The sequence below is a fragment of the Thalia democratica genome, chromosome 7, assembly GCF_965202585.1.
Source record: "Thalia democratica chromosome 7, ktThaDemo2.hap1.1, whole genome shotgun sequence".
NCBI lineage: Eukaryota > Metazoa > Chordata > Thaliacea > Salpida > Salpidae > Thalia > Thalia democratica.
The window spans coordinates 58,344,298-58,364,722 of record NC_139171.1 but is presented as its reverse complement, the minus strand read 5'-3'; the positions used below and the strand labels follow the sequence as shown (position 1 = coordinate 58,364,722).

General features: G+C 25.6%; 1 protein-coding gene across 1 annotated transcript; it reads right to left on the bottom strand.

The window, feature by feature from the left end:
• Nucleotides 1-635: 635 nt before the first annotated feature.
• On the bottom strand, nucleotides 636-20,209 carry LOC145840711 (1-acyl-sn-glycerol-3-phosphate acyltransferase gamma-like). The gene is made up of 10 exons (XM_082948038.1): nucleotides 20,017-20,209; nucleotides 18,134-18,211; nucleotides 16,668-16,759; nucleotides 13,654-13,815; nucleotides 11,656-11,809; nucleotides 8,127-8,217; nucleotides 7,632-7,719; nucleotides 3,565-3,683; nucleotides 1,273-1,397; nucleotides 636-898 (listed from the first exon to the last, which is right to left on the bottom strand). The coding sequence occupies exons 1-10, from the start codon at nucleotides 20,189-20,191 to the stop codon at nucleotides 837-839; spliced, it is 1,146 nt and encodes a 381-aa protein (XP_082804164.1). The 5' UTR covers nucleotides 20,192-20,209; the 3' UTR covers nucleotides 636-836.
• Nucleotides 20,210-20,425: the final 216 nt, after the last annotated feature.

The window sequence follows — 20,425 nt, the reverse complement described above, 5'->3', positions numbered from 1 at the left end:
GCTTTTAAATCATTTCAATTTATTTAACTTTTGTTATTTCAGTAACAGATTTTTTTAACTTTAAGATAATTTAAATGAATTTTTTACTTTTATCAATTAAATAAAAACCATTATGTATTACTTTAATGACTGAACAAATTATTAATACTTTAATACTTTCAATAATGTACTAATTTATTTCTTAATGTACCATACTTAACTATTTTACTTTTATCAAATTCTATGCTTGCTAGTTTTATATTATTTACATTAACTTATTTGATTAATTTTATGTAATGTAAAATTAAACATTCAAGTATAAATATTTGTTTTACCTTCTGCATACAGTGTTTCTAACAAGCTTATGATTACAGTAAAATTCAAGTTTTAGATTAATAATGTTATTAATAATTTAATATGAAGCTTATGATTAGAATTAATATGTTTAAGTATTTTGGATTGATATTTTTTTCGTATTAAATAATAGTTAATAGTGGGAAATCTTAATATAATAAAAATAAAAACAACTATAAATGAGTACTGAAAAGAACTAGACTAAAATGTATAAAATACTAAAGCTTTGCATAAAATAGTATAAAAAACAAAACAACAATTATACTAACAAACAACCAAATTAAACCATACAAACTCATATACATACTTTTTAAAAATGGTTAAAAACTTTGAATAATAAACAAAGACAACAACTACTCATAAAATACTAAAAAAAAACTTGACTAAAAGTTTTGCATAAAACACTATATAATGAACAAAATAACATTCATACTAGTTGAATAATAAACAACCAAACTAAACTATACAGGACTCATATAAAAGTTTTAAATTATTTTATTAACTTATTTTCCATATGAAGATTGAGGTTTACCGGCTTGCATCATCACATAAAACAATCCTCCAACTATAAAATTATTAGTATTAAATTGTAATGTAAAGTAATAAACTAAATTAAAAAAAACTATAATAGTCGAAGCATCATAACATTATAATTTTTTTTTTTAAATAAACCAAAAAATAACAAAACTTTAATTAGTATGTTTAGCATCATAACATAAAACAATCCTTAAGTAGACATATATTTACAAATGATGATTATGTTATTTTTACTGATATTTGTTCATTTCACATCTTGATAAATTAGTTAAAAACTCAATAAAGATTAAAACTTAAACAAGTTAATAAAAAAGATGTTTCTAAAACTGAAGAAAAATCTTTTCAAACGTTGTAATTCCTTGCTTTATCCTGATTTTAACTTAAAGTACTCATATAACTAACCGACAGCAAACGACGTGACAAACAAAGTCAATGACAAAACAGACAGCGATGAGAACACGTAAGAGCAAACTCTTATAAAAAAGTGCATTGTTACTACTATCCATACCAAAGCCATCAATACGTTCCTGTTAATTAAAACTGTTTTGAAATATAATTTATTTGAAAAGTTGTCACTATCCACAATGTCATTAGTATGTTCTTGTAATAATTGTTTATTACATAAGAACAAACTCTTATAAAAAAGTGCATTGTTACTACTATCCATACCAAAGCCATCAATACGTTCCTAAAAATTAAAACTGTTTTGAAATATAATTTATTTGAAAAGTTGTCACTATCCACAATGTCATTAGTATGTTCTTGTAATAATTGTTTATTACATAAGAACAAACTCTTATAAAAAAGTGCATTGTTACTACTATCCATACCAAAGCCATCAATACGTTCCTGTGAATCAAAATTGTTTTGGTATAAAATTATTACTTATATGAAAATTTGTCACTATCCACAATGTCATTAGTATGTTCCTTAATAAATGTTTAACACATAGGAACAAACTCTAATGAATAAATGCATTGTTACTACTATCCATACTAAAGCCATCAATACGTTCCTGTTAATTTAAACTGTTTTGAAATATAATTTATTTGAAAAGTTGTCACTATCCACAATGTCATTAGTATGTTCTTGTAATAATTGTTTATTACATAAGAACAAACTCTTATAAAAAAGTGCATTGTTACTACTATCCATACTAAAGCCATCAATACGTTCCTAAAAATTAAAACTGTTTTGAAATATAATTTATTTGAAAAGTTGTCACTATCCACAATGTCATTAGTATGTTCTTGTAATAATTGTTTATTACATAAGAACAAACTCTTATAAAAAAGTGCATTGTTACTACTATCCATACTAAAGCCATCAATACGTTCCTAAAAATTAAAACTGTTTTGAAATATAATTTATTTGAAAAGTTGTCACTATCAACAATGTCATTAGTATGTTCTTGTAATAGTTGTTTAATACATAAGAACAAACTCTAATAAAAAAGTGCATTGTTATTAATATCCATACTAATGCTATTAAGGGCATAGGGGAATCCACCTTGATTTTTACAAGTTGATCTTATTTTATCCGAGCTATCAGATATTTTTAACCGTTTGAAAAAATTCAAAGTATTTTTTGAGATATGAGCAGTCAAAGTCAGTGACCTCAATAGGTTCCTAATGGAAGGCGCAAACTAAAAACGCGAAAAAAGACCATTTCACTAAAAATCTTTCTCCTCCTTCATTTTTTAAGCAATCTTCTTCAAATTTTTACACAAAGTGAAATATTAAATTTAAAAAAGATTGAATGCAGGAATTTTTTTAATTTTGAAAAATAAGATTTTTATTAAAAAAACCACCTATTATTTTTGTTTTTTTATCTAAAATTTTTATTTTTTAATATTTTTCAAATTCCAACATTCAAAGTCTTTTAAACTATAAAAGGAACGTTTCCTGAAAATTTGAGGTCTTTATCACAAAAAGTGAAGGAGAAGATAGGTTTTTAGTGATTTTTAAAATTTCCGAGCAAAATTGACCCCGAAAAACTTGCGGTCCATATGTTTGTATTGGAAAGTTTTTATAAAAATTACAATATCTTAAAAGTTAAATAATATTTTTTAATTCTTTAAAAACTGGCTTGCAGTTTGAACTTTAAGCTTACATATAAGATCCAATGTTATTTTTAATAAAAAAAAATGTTGGACCCCCCCTCCTATGCCCTTAACACATTCCTGTAAGTTGTGTTTGGTAAGAAAAACATTACTTAAAAAAAATTTTTATATTTGTATAAGCTTGTTTATAGAGAAAAATAAAGTTTAAAATTTCCTACAAATTTTAAAGTTTTTAAAACATGAGTAAAACCGTATTATAAGCATAAAGTTTCTAATATAATCAAATAGTTGCTTTGTATAAGTTACACTATCTATATTTAAAATTAAATACAAAAAAGGGTTACTTTTCGGTATAGGTCTACATTCAACATTTTGATATGAAGCACTATTTTTTAGGATCATGTTTATTGTATACTAAGTTTTATTCATCTTAAATAGTTTTAAAAATGCTATAACTAATAACAGGCTTTGTTTTATTTTCAACTCAATATACTAAGTTTCAAACAAACTTTTTTTTGAATGGGTCTGCATTTAACATGTGGTAATATTAAATTTTACCAATATGTTTAATCTAATAATTTATTTTTCTACTGATGAACTATTTTTTTTAATATTCTACATTTCAAACAAACCTGATTCTTTTTTGAATGGGTCTGCATTCAACACCTTGGTAATATTGAATTTTCATTTCAGAAGCTTCTTTCACAGTGGGATACCTGTTATTCTTCAAGTGAAAATCGAACAAATCGTCCTGAAATTATTTTTGTATATTAATAATTATAGAATGATTATAAACATGTATACATATAAGTTTTACTAAACTAATTAAGTTGCCCTGTTTATCTTTTAAATTTTTTGTTTTTATAATTATTTTGTTAAAATTGAACAAACATTGCTGTATTAAGTAAAGTTTTTTTAATTTACTATCTAGTTGTATAAAATTAAAAGTTTTTTGTATAAGTTTACAAGTATCTAAATATTTTATATTCTTTAAATTAGTATTTAAATTTTTTAGAAAGCTTTAGTATTTAAAATTTAGTATTTTAATATAGTGGAAACTGAATAAATTGTTTTGCAGTAAAAACATACCATTATTTTATGAAAATATGCATAAAACTTATTTTGCATATTGCATTTATTCAATTGTCAGTTTGAAAATATTTTAAACAATAGAACATTCATATCCTGTTTTAAATATATTTTATCATTAATTTAAAACACAATCACTTTACAATCGAATAATGATTTTTTTTTAAATTTTTACCAAAAAATTGTTGTAAAGTTAAATTTTTAAAATATGAATAAACAAAAAGTTTTAATACCAATATTCTTTAGTCAAAGCACTAGGTATGAAAAATTTAAAACAAATTTTTATAGAAAGAAGAGTTAGAATAACGAACCGAATCATTCAACTCTTAAAAAAAACTAAAAAACTTATAACTTATTGTAGAAGATATACTAATACCTAACTTACTAAATATTTGTTTGGAATTTAATTCAAATAGGTTCAAGTAAAGATAGTATATGACAAAAAAGTCTTAAAAGTGTTTAAATACTCAAAAAAAAAAACTTTAAGAAAGCTAAATAAAAAATCTAATTTAAATTTAACTATTTTTAATATATACATACGTTTTTACCTAATTTAAGTGGACGTATTTTGTATTGTAATTTATAAAGAAATACATTAAGTTAATAGGAGTTTGTAAAAACTAAACTTAAACTATCAAATTCTTTGTACATAAAAAACTTGTAGCTTTAGTAGTTAATTATTACCGTCAGCAATATTAGGTAATACAAACACTTGTTTTTTTTTAGATTATCTAACTTAAATATAGTTCTCAATTAATTTACAGCATCTAAATAATATCTTTTTTTCAACTGAAAGATCATAAAAGTTTTACAGCAAAAACTTTAAAAAACTAAATCAATGTTTGTATAAAATTCTAAACCATGATTCTGTGCACAAAATTTTAAATAATTGCTTTTTATTCACAAAACAAGTGCGTAATTTTTATACTTCTAAGTTCTGTACAGTTGTTTATCGACCGAGAAAAAAAAAATTATAAAAGTAAAACAGAGTACATACTAAACTGTATAGCTCAGAATTACCTTTTCAGTAGAAGAGTAAAGTTTTAAAAAAATTTAGGAACTTATAGTAAACTAACTTTGTTAACATGCTTTATCAGGTTTTAAAACAACTCACTTATTTATAAACTTAATTTTAAATAAATAATATTTACGAGTAAAATAACTAATGCAAGCTGAATAAGCAACATAAACTAGTTTTTAAGATCAATGAAATAGTGGAATATTATTTATTTTCAGTTGTTAAAAGGCAATTAAAACAATCGTTTGAACCAGCATTTCTAAAAAAAAATCTTCTACATTAATATCATGAAAAGCTGTATTTAAACAAGTATTTTTGGTGAAAAAGTTTGAATTAGTCAATTTAATATTAAAAAAACATAGATAGTATAAATCTATTTATTTATAGACTAATTAATTTTTTATAAAAATACTGCAATGCTCATTTAATTAATATATGAGTTTTTAGGCACTACTTAGTAGACTGTAAATTAGTAATTTTTTTTTTTCAACTTTGTTATTTTACATTAAAAATGTGGAGGTGGAAAACAATAAAGAATGTAAAATTAAAAATTCAATTCTTTTCTATAAAGCTTTTTTGCAGTAAAACTCTAACTTGAATTTATTTTACGTAATAAAATTTATCATTGACGGCTAATACAAATATTAGTTTATACTTTTGTTTATTTTATCTCTTACACAGTATGAAGAATTTGTAATTTTCCAACATTATCAGAACCCATTACAATTTCCAATTACTATTGAATTCTAGTAAACATATTTCTTTTAATTTCAGAAAAAAAAAAACCGAAAAATCTTTCAAGTTAATTATCAAAAAGCTTGTTTAATTCACGGTAATATAATTTTAAAAGCACCGTTTTTTTCTTTTATTAACAATTAATGTTTATTAAAATAGTTTGAGTATATATTCAAAACAAAAACATGATACAAGAATAAATTAAGTTGCGTTTGAAAAAGTTAAACGTGCATAAACAATTATCATTTGATGTTACTTCGCGTGTATATGAGTATAAGAATAAGTATATAGCTCTAAATATATATAACTTTTATTATTGATGTTAAATAGGTTATGTAAATAGTTATTAATAAATAACAAAACATGATACCTATAAGCAGTTAATACTTTCTATAAACATATAATAGTCATAAGATATATACTAACTTATGATGTTTATATAACTCATGATTATAATCACATGAACTAAATAATAACACCAACATACTCAACCACTAATACTTAAAATGTAAGGGATATTTATTTTGGTTGTTCTTCATAAAGAAAAAAATTGTGCAATAAACTATTTGGTTATAATTTCCTATTGCTTAGTCTAACAAAACCTCATAGTTAAATATATTTAAAAAATGTAGTGTATTTATTTATAATTAAATGTTTTATTCTAATTTACAATTACGAAACTTTAAGCTATAAATGTGATGAACACTTATGTAAAAGATACTTACAAAAATTTTTAAACTTAGTATTACGCTTTAATAAAAAGTACGAACTCTGTTGTTTATGAAACGTATATGCTCTTTGTATGATATGAGCTTTTGATTTTATCAAATGTATACAAAACTGATTTCAAAAATACCATAAGCTAAAGTTTGCTTCAATTAAACACAGTAGTGTGCTTCAATAAAAACAATAATATAATTTTGTTCTTTCTATAAAACAAAATATTATTCTCGATATTTCTAAAGTCAAAAAGAAAAACTATCTTAGAGCAATTATTTTATTTTATTTGATTCTTCAAGAAACAATTAACAATTTTTTTGAGGAGTACCTAGTATAGAAAATAGTATATTAGCTTTTATCTTAATATTTTTGAAAAATATACACATAGAAACAAAGTGTTATTAGGCTTTGTTTTTAACATGTATACCAAAATATAGACTTAATGTTAAAAAAGTCATTACACCAAATCCAAACTACATTACAATAGTACTTTTAAGAGTATTATTAATATTGCAATTACTAATCAGCTTTGTTTCAACTTTAATACGTGAGAGTGAAATACATTTCGAACAAACTATTTTATTTTATTAAACAAATTATTTTACCAACTAAACAGGTATTAATGCAAATCGATTAAAATAAAAACAAATATTTTTGTTTGCAGACAGTAAAAGTGAACTTTTTTTAACCCTATAAAATATTTTAAAGAGTTATCAGAATTTGAAAATTATCACTTATTTTATTAGTTTTTTTAATTTCTCGCAATTTTAAATAACTTAAAGTAACATTTTAACAACAGTGCTACTAACGAAAAAAAATTTTCGTGACCTTCATTTAAGCTATAGTTTTTAAAGTTAAAACCTTAAAAACTGGTTGACTTTAGTAGTTAGACTTGAACTATATTATATTCATAACATTGTAATTAAAAAATGCATTTAAGTTTTATATAAACAGTACAAATAAATTAAAATTTAAATCTTAATTAAATAGTACTTGTAATACGATTTTTATCCTGAAAAAACATGTAAGCACTATTAGCTTTTGTATTTGTGTGTTAAAAAAATATTAAAAGTTCAAGTAAAGCATTCTCTTTGCTTGCTTAAATTTATGTTATATAAGTACTTATAATATTCAAACCTTTTCCCTGTAGATCTGATGTAGCCATTCTGAGTTTTCCTTTTCGTCTTGTGGAACATCCTCAATCGGAATCCTTCTTATCAGACAACTGTTAAAAATAACAAAATTTTTATTATTATCATAAAGATACTTTTTTGTAAACAAAATTTATTACTATATATATATATATATATATAGAAGTTGTTGTTATATAAATAAATATATATGATAGTTTTTTTTGCTAAGAAAAGTTTATTTTCATTATATATATTTTTTTAATACTAATCACGCATATTTCTCTTGACAAAAATTTACAATATTACATATCATAATAACAAACTATACAGTATCCTTCCTTTATTACACCTAAATTGTGCCTTAAATACGCTTGAATTTATATTTTTGAATAGTATAGTTTTATAATATTACATATCTCAATATTATGTATATCATTCAGCCAGCTGTTTACAAAAAAACTCTCAACAAAAATATTATTTTTATTATTATTCATAAAACCTGTTGGTGCAACTTTTCCCTTGGACCATCTCCGCCAACGTCAGTTCAACTTTGTCTTTCCATGCCACAGTGACGTCATAGATGCAGGTTACTGTTGATGTGTTATTGCTTACTGTTATACTGTGTGACTGGGAAAAGCATGTACTTGAAATTTCGTGTTTTATTCAACTCGCAACTAGTGACAAAGTGTTTTACTACTAATATTATATAGTCAAATACTGAAAAATTTTATAAAAATTTGGTTATTTATTTTTGCTTTTTTTGACCTGTTAAAAGGATTTTGAATATTATTTAAAATATATAAAAAAAAAAACTGGAAACAATACTATAAATGTTTGAATCATTTTATCTTTATTTAACAATTTATTTCTTCTATATTTACTGCGTTTATCAATCATTAAACTAATTAAATAACTATTTAAAAGTTTTCTAGATTGACATATTATTTTTAAACAGTAATATTTTTCAAAACTTTGCATAAGCTGGCTAGTAGTAAAATTTAAGATAAAACTAAAGCAAAAGATACTTAATAAAATGCAATATAAATTTTTACAATAAGCTAACTTTTTTACCAAACTTAAACAAAACTAAAAACTGATATATAAAAGAGTTTAGAAATAATGACAGTGTAGACTAGTTTGAGGTTATTGCATTAAATTAAAAATTCACGTGAAAATTTTTGGTTATGAAATGTATCTGTTTTAATATTTGTCAACAAACAATGTTTGTGCAACCTCTACATTTCCAATTTCCACATTTTTTTATACAATAGAAAAACTTTTAAACTTTAAGAAGAAAACTGAACAACTTTAATTATTAACAACGTTTTCAAAACAAAACTAGTTTTAATATTTAATGAAAAATCTGACAAATTTAGTTTTACTTTAAAAGCTTTGAATATTTAAACTTTCACTAAAAAAGAAAAGAAACACATACCTATTGAACTTGCCAAAAAAAAAATCAAATTTTTAAATGTAAAGAATTGAAAAATTGAACATTTAATGAGAAAAAAGTAAAAGTTATTGCAAAATCTAAACATCCAAAGTACAGGTTTATGTTTAAACTATTGAGTAAACATTATAATAATTCCAATTACCATAAACTCCACGACACATATTGAGAAAAAAAGTAAGCTAAAAAAATTATTTTAATTAAAATTTTTATTATTTACAATTACGTTTTCATAACTAATGTGTTACAATAAATTTATATAATAAAATTTTGAACCAAGTACTTATTTATCTGTAAAATATACAAACAATAAATTTTATTCATTCCAAAATTAGTACATGCACAAATCTGTTTAAAAGTCATAGGGTATATTTACAAACACACAACAAATTAACTACTGTACAAATAATTTAGAAAGTATTTTTTTTTTTGCTAATGTGATTGGTAATAAAACTTTTACAACTTTTGCAAGTCAGGTGATAAACGTTTAACTTTTTTGTGGTTTTAATTTTGAAATACTCTAAATAGAAAACTTTAATGCAGAGTTAGTTAGCAAGCATAACGACTAACACAGCTAAAAAATTACATACAAGTTTATTTTGCTTGTGAGTAAACTGAACTCCTAACTTATGTTTATTTCATTAAACAGTGCTCTTTTATATACTTTTTATTTCAAAGCAAATATTTTCAATATTATCGTGTAGTGAACCAAAAATAATTTTTATCAGTAAATTATTCAAGTTCCTTGTAAAAGTCTGCCGACCCTTGCTCTTAAGTCTTATGACTTTGTCAATAAGGCTTTTTTCAAATGGCCCCCTTTAAAAAAATTAAAAAAGCTATGGCCCCCTTGTACCAAGATCACTCAAAAAATACCATTTAAAACACCTAAGACCTTTTTTTTTGCTGTTCATCAGCAACTCAAGAATATCTAGTGTAAGTTTCAAATTATGATATGACCTCATAGCCCCTTTGCTGCTCATGGCCCCCTGAGTATCTGTCATGGCCGCCAAGGAGGCAACTTGGCCCACTTTGGGGAAACCCTGTTTTATACTCATTGGTTGTTATACAAACCTAAATTTTTTATATTGTTTTAACTCACACTTGTTATCTTAACAATCGAACACTACATCAATTAATACTGTGGGTCAAGACTTCCAAAACTTGTTTTGATAACCCTTATAGCAAAAGTTAAAAACTAATTGCAAAATTACACTAGTTATTGCCCCAAGGAAAGATAACGCACACTTTGGGAAACCCTGCCGTAAGAACACTTTTATTTTTTATTTTACTAGGGAAAATAAACTTTTTTGTTTAAACTTTACCTCAAGTTTAGATAATGAAAAGCAAGCTTAAGTTAGTAAAATAAAAAGCTAAAAAATATTTATATGACTGCCGTGTAAAAAGTAAAACTACCCTCCTGAATTAATAAAACTTTCTAAAGCTGGGTTTCCAAACTTTTTTTAAATGGCCCCCTTTAAAGAAACTAAAAATGCTATGGCCGTCTTCAATAAGGTTATTCAAAAAACTACCATTAAAAACACCTAACCTTTTTTATGCTCTTCATCAATAACTCAAGAATATCTAAAGTAAGTTTCAAATTATGACCTCATGGCCCCCTGTGGCTCCTTTACTGATCATGCCTCCCCCCCCCACTTTGCTACTTATGACCTCCTGGGTATCTATCATGGCCCCCAAGGGGCCACTTGGTCCACTTTGGGATACCCTGATCTTAAGGGACCGGACCCCTTAGAAAACCAAACTTTAAATTATAAGTTCAAAAGTAAATGTTGTATAATAATAAAACTTATACTTATCTGTGCAAATATTAAAATTGTTCTTCTTTAAATTTTTAAGAAATGCTGACCTATCTTGTTTAATTTTATTGACTGAAACTTTTTGCTGAAGTCTTTTATTTTTCTATTTATTTATAGAATCACCAACCCTTATTTCCCAATGAATAAGATCCTTTAGTCCTTATTTACAAAATATTAAAACGTATATGACTATAATAAACAAAACTATTTTATATGGTTTTAAAACTATAAAAAGTGTGTTTATAAAACATATATATTTTTATACATTGACACAAACCAATTACCTTTCTCCCTCAATTTTATACTTGCGATGGTGAACCCCTTAGTAAAAAATTACAGTAAAACACTCAAATTGTTTTTTCTTATAAGCAACTTAATATATACATGTATAAACACTAATGTTATATTCTAACCTTTCTCCCTCAATTTACTACTTAACACTTCTCCTTCAAATTATTAGATATTTTTTAATTAGAAATTATATTACATATTGATACAAACCAATTACCTTTCCACCTCAGTTTACTACTTACGATGGTGAATCCCTTGGTCCTGGGCATAGAGTGGAAACTCAAAATGGTTTTTCTTATAAGCAACTCAATATATATATTTATATATATAAACACTAATGTTATATTCTAACCTTTCCCCCTCAATTTACTACTCGCGATGGTGAATCCCTTGGTTCTGGGCATGAGGTGGAAACTCAAAATGGTATTTCTTATAAGCAACTTAATATATATATGTATAAACACTAATGTAACCTTTCTCCCTCAATTTATTACTCGCGATGGTGAACCCCTTGGTCCTGGGCATGAGGTGATGCTTCAGCGGCCTCAGTCCCTTCTTCACCGCAAACTCCACGCTCTTCTTGTGCTTCTCCTCCGTGAACCGCGTTCCCTCGCAGAATATCAGCATCTTTTAAAAATAATAAAATAATTATGATGATTGGTAGTAATTTAAAATAAATAATTCATGTTTTGTGTGTTAGTATTTGGTGGTAATTGAAAATTTTGCAGAATTGTTTTTAGTCAAAAAAAGATTTATTTTTAATAGTTAAATAAGTAATTTTCTTAGTTATGCGCTTTGCAGAATATCAGCATCTGAATAAATAATTTATGTTTTGTGTGTTAGCATTTGGTGATTGGTAAATTTTGCAGACTTTATTTTAGTTAAATAACAAATTAACAAAAAAAATATTTGTAAAAATATAAATAAGTATTCTTTTTAATTATGCGCTTTGCAGAATATCAACATCTGAATATTAAAACAATTCATATTTTGTATATTAGTATTTGGTGATTGGTAGTAATTGAAAATTTCACAGAGTTGATTTTAATTAAATAAAAAATTGAACTTTTTTCATAATATAAACAAGAATTTTTTATTCAATTATGCGCGTTCCTTCACAGAATATCATAATCTTATAAAATTATATAAAATAAATTTTAATTTTTGTACATATTGCTTCTGATGGTTGGTAATAATTTAAAATGTTTAAAGTTGTTCTTAATTTAATAACAATTCACAAAAAAAACTTTCGTTTCACAAAACAAGAAAAAATATTTTTCATTTAACTGAATTTTTTCACAGAGTATCAGAGTTTGAATATTTATTGATTCCACCAAAAAAAAAAGTTTGTTCATTATAAACTGCTGTAAACAACATAAAGTATAAATATCAGCCTTAGAGTAGAAAAAAAAAACTTTTTGATGATTAGCATTTAGTAAAAAATTTAAATTGATATTTTTGAATAAATAATATATTTACAATGATAGTTTACTATTTAACAAACATTTAAAAAGTAATGTAACTTATTGTATTTAATTTGAATTTTTAGATTAAAATAATACCGTCATATACAAATTGGTCAGTTTTAGCTGGGAGTTTCGTTTGTTTAATCAATTTTCAGAAAGTGCATATTTTTGGAGAATCTTATGTTTTTGGATGGAATTTAATTATTAGTTTTATAAATATTTTATATGTTCTAAAACATATTGTTATACTGAGTGTCAATAATCATGAAAGCAAAATGCTTTGAAGTTTTATTTAAATGCGAATGTTTTATTAGAAACTGATAGTTGAAGCTTTGTTTAGTGAAAAAAAAAACATAATACACAAGTTTAATAAGTTTTTAACACTAACAGAATTGTCACTATTAGAAACAAATAACACTCTATATAAAATTACAAGCTAGCCTATTTTTGTTTTTTATAAAAAAATTATTTTAACAAAAGTATAAAAATAATTGAAGTTAAAACACCAACCCAGAAAGTAACATCAAAAGTTAAAAGATTCTTCAACCAAGTATGAATTTATTACTACATAAGCTAAAATAAATATTAATCAAAAAATCAAACCCAAAAATTGTCATCAAAAGTAGTGAGATTTTTCAGCCCAATATAAATTACAAACTTCAAGTAAAATAAAATCTAATCCACAAGTATAAATAAAAAATTACACAAAATAAAGCAAAAAAAAAGATCTAACCGAATAAATTATTGTTATTATTTATAAAGTAGTGAGATTTTTCAGCCAAATATAAATTACAACCTACATGTAAAACAAAATAAAATCACAAACACAAAAATTATCATCAAAAGTAGTGAGATTCTTAAACCCGGTATCAATTATAACCTACATGTAAAACAAAACAATCACTAACCCAAAAATTGTCATCAAAAGTAGTAAGGTTCTTCAACCCAGTATGAATTTATTACTGCATAAACTAAAATAAATATTGACAAACAAAAATCACAAACCCAGAAATTATCATCAAAAGTAGTGAGGTTCTTCAACCCAGTATCAATTGCTTTCTTGTCGTGTTCTATCGATCTCTCTAGACACACAAACTCTGACATCCAAAAACTCCAGCCCACCCCCGGTACGTAACGGATTACCTTCTTTACATAGCATTTTGCATTCTGAAATTTAAAAAATACTTATTTATGTAACGAACTACTTTCTTTACATAGCATTTTCTATTCTGTTAATAACAGGGTTGTCAGTATGAGTCGAAAAATCTTCCCTGAGTGACCTTAAACTTCCCTGAGTTTTTTTCAAATCCTTATTTTTTTAATATTTATTAAAAAATTACAATGTTAATTCTAAGAATATTGAAGAACTGTTGCAAAACTAAAAATTTAATAAATAAGCACTTAAAAATAAATAAAATCAACTTTTTTGAACAAAATATTGAAACTAGATTAACTAAATCTCATTCTAGATCTAGCAAAAATTTTACCTGAGATTTTTTTTTTAAATCTTAAAATTTCCCTTAAATTTTCAGAAAAAACCAAAACTACCCTGAGTTTCCTTGAGTTAAAAAAAAAGAATCATAATTCCTTGAGTTTCCCTGAGATTTTCTTTAAATTGAAAATTCAAATTTCCTGAGTGTGTGTTAACCCTTATAACAATATGTATTAATTTTTTTTTAATCAATTATGTATATTATTATCTTCTTTGCATAGCATTTTGCATTCTAAAAAAATATGAATATTTGTTAAAACTATATTAACAACTGGCATATATCTTATTATCTTCATTACATAGTATTTTGCATTCTGAGAAAAAAAAATCTTTTATACATAAATAAAACTGTGGGTTCTTAGTAATACCATAAATAACTACTACATAAAACTATTTTAAGTACACATCTTATTTTTTCTTTACAAAAAATTTGGCTTTTTGTTGGTATATTTTAATAAATTAAATATTTAATTAACTACATCTTTTTTACATAACAATTGGCATTCTGAAGATAGATTGTACAATGCACATATCATATACTTTTTTTTCTTTATATCATAGTGTTTAGCGTTAAAATCCGTTAAAACTTATTAAGCTATACTGCTTTTACGCCAAGTTTAACTTTTTCCTTAATTTGGCGTTCTAAATTTAGGTAATTGATTAAATTTCCTGCTAGTTACCAATGCAACATTTTGCATTTTGTGGGTGACAAATTGACCTAAACAAATCAGTATTAACAATTAAAAATCACTTTTTTAAACTTGGTAAAATTTTGTGACAAAATTGTTTACTGGTCTATCAAAACCACCTCAATGTTGCAAACTTAAATTAGAAATTTTTCCGTTAAATATTCAGAGAAACTGCATTTAATTTATCATATTATTAATAAGATGTTTAAACTTTATTTCAAGCGTGTTAAATTCAAAATTTACAGTACATTCTAACTTTAAAATAAATCTGTCTTAATTTCTCTATTTATTCTAGTTCTGTTTAATTCTAGTTCTTAAATTGTTAGAACTGTCTTAATTTCTCTGTAATATAATAGATCAAATAGTACGATTGTTGATTGGAACTTATAAGGGTATTATACATCTATAACAGTAATCTTCAGTGATTGAAGTCTGAGCACATTATATAGGAAAAAATATGTTCACCCCTATGCTCAAAGCTGACCTTTTTTGTTTTTTAAATCTAACGCCAAAATTTCTAGTGTAAACTTTACACTTCCAGCAATTTTTACCAAAGACATTATTTTTGCTGTTCATTTCAAACCCCTTGACTATCTGGTGTAAGTTTCAGCACAAACTTAATGCACCCCTACATGAATTTTGTGCACTCTAGGAGAAATTTCTTGCACACTGTGTAGATATGTGATCTAGAACAGTGCTTCTGAAATGGGGTTCCGCAACGCCTCTCAGGGGTTCCGCGAAGCCTTTCAAAATTTAAAAAAGAACATTTATTTAATTAAAAATTTTAAGTTAAATGAAAATTAGGGGTTCCGCGGAAAAGTTGAATTTTGGAAAAGGGTTCCGCGACTAGAAAAAGGTTCAGAAGCACTGATCTAGAGTATACACAAATATAGCATCTAATTACGACAAACTCCTACAAAGAGCGAGTTGCTTTATCTTGGTGAAACGTTAAACTTACAGCTACTGTAAAGCTGTTTGAAAGAATCAGTGATCAACTAAGCTTTTGATACGACTTTACCAGCAAACACAAGTGTTTATAAACCACTTTGTTGCAACTAACGGTGGTGTTTTTTACACAGTGACGTAAGCACTCGAGAACGTGAAACTGCTGAGGCGTGAGATTATGAGATTTCAGGGAGTCGATCGAATTCTGTGTAGTTCAACGTCTCTGCACGCAATGAATATCAAGTTTGAAAACAGTAACAATAAATGATTACAGTAAAGTAACGTGCAAGCTCCTATTTACTCGTTTTCAAAGCCTAAAACAGGATTTTCTAGAGGGGGAGACGTTAGTTTTTTTTTTAGGCATTTTAGCAGGTCGTTGGTCATTAGTTAGTATAGGGGATTTTCGAAATATTTTGCAGTTGTAGAAATTATATTTTTAAGCTTGCTACTCTACTAATTTTACTTTGGGTAATGAGCTCATTTATATTATATATTCTGAGGTTTGCAATGAGCGTAAAAAAAAAGTTTGAAGGGATACCTAAAACTTAAACTAGGTGTTCTGAGGTTTTTAATGAAAGGGGTAGCTATGAAAATTATTACAAATTTGTTTAAATATTGTTTATTTTTACTGTATATACTTTACGCTTCAAATTTTCAAAATACAGATTAAAACCTACTACTACTACTATATAAATCTATGAATGAAACTAATTTTATTTTTTTTACCTATATCTAATTAAGAAATAAAAAATGAAGTAATTGTATTATAGCAACAAACTACGTGTATTCTAGCGGGCTGACAAGAGATGTTGAACATTTTAAAACTCCTAACGTATAATAAATTAACAAATGCTAGAATATTATGAAAAACACATCTAATATCAACTTCTAACCCCCAGTATTTCGGCATAGTCGCACATTATCCACGAAACTATCCAATCGAGTTCCCCTCTATGGTTCATAAGGTTAATAGCTGGTTCCTTACCTGAATAATTCATTATTTTATATGTGTATATACACATATACCAAATATAAATAATCAATCAAGTTATACTATGTGGTTCATTAGGTTTATTGCTGGTTCTTCACCTAAATATATTAACATTTTATATAGAGTAGCCTCTCGCTTATTTACGCACATTGTGTCCACAGAAAAAATGCGTAAAGATATGAGAGATCGTAAAAATATGAGAGGTACCAAACATACTTACTATAATGGCTGTTTTTTTTTTTGGTTCTAGTCAAAAGCAGACTGGTGACTTTTCACTTTTAACAATTTGTTTACTGTATTTATAAATATGAAAACAAAGGTAAAACTACACAATATTAAAAAAAGGATTTAAATTTGTATAAACGCTTGTTGTGCAAAGCAAGTATTACAGAAGAAGAATTTAAACTAAAAAAGACGTCAAATAAAAATTAGTGATATGTTTACTAAAAACACAATTGAGATTTTTGTTAAATGTATGATCTATGTTAAGTGTTAAGTGTAAGCTCTTTATTAAGTATCACTGCTACTTTTTGCTGGGAAGTTTCATTATATTTCTTTTATAGATATTTATTCATATATAGGGCAAGAGTGCTGTATTATTTATTTGTGTTTTAAGCTCTCATTATTTCATTATACTTCATTATTTAACACGGTCATATTTCTTTTAGAAAGTTAATTCAATCTCTTATTGTTAAATTTTTTTTGATATACTGACGTATAACTAAATGTTTATCAATTAGTCAAGGAACATAAGTTCACAAAGTCTCAAGATATAGTGAAGTGAGTTAGCATTTAAAAACATATTTTACATTAAAAATATACAATAAACCTAATTTGTGCAATATTTAAAAAGTTAAAACTTTTACTTTTTTAATTTTTACAATTCTAAAATGCGTAACTAAACGAGAGTGTGTAACGTCGCGAGTGCGTAAAGATGCGAGAGGTTACTGTAAATATTAAATACTAATAACCAAAAAATTTCGCCTCTTAGACCCATTAGGATATTCAGGTTATTTTATTGTTTTTATTATTACTTTTATGATAGTTGTTATATGGTTAACTAAATTTTATGCTGTTCGTTGCCTAAATGTTAATTTTTTTAAATAAAATTTTAATACATTTATATAAAAACCTTTTCAACAATTATGCACATCTTATATTTAAAGTGGCTCTTATTTAAATTTATAAACTACTACTGCTTTATACAGTACAAACTAGTCCCTTAGCTAATATTGTAAACTTACACCATCAATATGCAAGTATAATAATAAACGTTCAGATTTACTACCTACAAAGGCAAAAATGAAGTTTATTATTGCTAACTTTATAGTGTAATAATTAAATAAAATAAAAAAACAAGTAGCTTACCGAGCAGGTGGAACGTCTCTGGTGTTGCGTAACAATTCACGTGGAGGTTCGACCACCATTGGGCTAACGTGGGTACCACTGTTGAGAAAATTAATTACCATAGAAATATATTCACTGTTGGGAAGATGATCATTATCATGAAACAAAAACGCTGATAGGTGCTTTAACACTATTGCACTAGCCACTGCTAAAATATTTATGTTATTACTTTGTAATCTTTAGATTTGACTACCATTGTGCCAACGACTGTTGAGAAATAAATTTTTGTTTTGCATGCTTTTAATTTCGATACCGTATGAAATGAAAATGCCAAACCCGATTTATTTTTTAAATTTATCAGGTTCATGATCCGAATGATAAATTACACACTGAATGAGTTTGTTACCAGTTAAAATTACGCTCAAACTAGTAACTAAATTAGATTAAAACTCTGTCATTTCTTGTTTTACTGAAAGATGTATCTAATTTTTTAAGCATTGAATTTTTATATTATAACAAGCACATAGACAAAAATTTTTTTTTTAATATAGTAATCAATGAATGGGATTCTTAAAAATTACTGTGACAACAATTATACAACACTCTATGTGTGATTTTCATTAAATTACTTACATAAAGTGTATTTTGCTGGCTTAGAAAGTTATTATGAAATTTAAACTTGACATAGTAGTTTCAACGCTCGGGTAGTATAACATCATACACAGGCTTTTTTAAAAGCTATCTTTGAAGTAAAATTACTTCTTAAACTTATTGAAATTTGTGTAAATCTAGTTATGTTGTAAAAAACTTTACAAACGCTGAAAATATTTCTGACAAAGTGTAATATTAAACCCATTAATTACAATATTAAAAGTAATGAAAAAAATCTAAGCTTATAAATAGTAGTTAAATATTTTTGCAACATTTATTTAACTTCACACAATATTAAAATGTTTACAATTTTGAGTTAAAAAAACAAAGTAAGGTAGCAAATGCTTTATATCTACAATAGACCAGTGAATCTTCAGCTGAAATCCGAAATGTTTATACTAAAATTTGACATCTTTAAAGTTAAATGATAACCTTTTTAGTTTAACCAAGTATATCTTACTAGATAAAACTATGTGTAAGTTATTTAACACATAGTTTTGTCTAGTATTCAGCTGAAGTGTTGAATTTTTAAATAAAATATACGTAACTACTTAGAATGATTAACAGGCAACTCTGCAAACAATTTTTAATTTAAAAGCAATAAACTACAAAACTAACAAGTCAAGTGTGATAAATTAATATGTTTCAAGTTTGACCAATTAAAAGGTTATATTTGAATAATTTAAACATCTAAACAACACTTCATAAAAAAATTTAAAAAAATTGGCGAAAGTCAACTGAACCGAAGCCTGGACTTTAATATGTCGTGAGACAACCTCAAGTTAACATACCAATTAGATCATCAGACCGCAAGCTTTTGGTAGACCGAGACCGGTTTCGTCCTTGTGAGGACTCATCAGTCAGTCACAACCGAAAAACTTGAAGTCTTCAATCTACAAACGGTTAATACAAAAACAACAAATTGTAGAAACTAACGGGTCCAGCGCGATAAATTATTATGTTTAATTTTGAACAATTAAAAGCGTACATTTAAATAATCTACTCGTCTAAATTATGTAGAAAACAACAAATTGTTGAAACTAAAAAGTCCAGTGCGATAAATCAGCCTGTTTTAAGTTTTACCTATTAAAAGTGTACATTTATGTGATTTAAGCATAAAATTATATTTTTAAAAACAAAAAAAATCACTGACAAATTCGTCCTTATGAGGACTCATCAGTCAGTCACAACCGAAAAACTTGTCTTCAATCTACAAACGATTTACACAAAAACAACAAATAGTAGGAACTAACGCGTCCAATGTGAAAAGTTGAGCAGGCTGATCGCCTTCCTGTAATCACTTATCCTTCCCAAGTACCACAGTGGCACCATGCATATCTGTATGAAGTTGACGATGAACCCTGAAGCGAGGAACACGTACGCTAGTATGAACTGCGTCACAGGGCTCGATTTTATTTTGTCTATCATTTTTATTTATTTTTCTATTTGAATCTGTGGAAATTTTTGATGCAATAAAAATAAAAGGTTGGCAAAATGTTGAAAACAAATCAAAGTTTTTTTTTTTTGCTTGACAGTGTAGGCTATTGCAATTTGATTTTTTTGTTAGCTAAACAAGCTGTGAGTTACTTTGTTCGTTTTATTTTATAAAAATTTTAACAAAAACAAAGAAATATTTTTCTTTAAAGAGTTATAAGCTGGGTA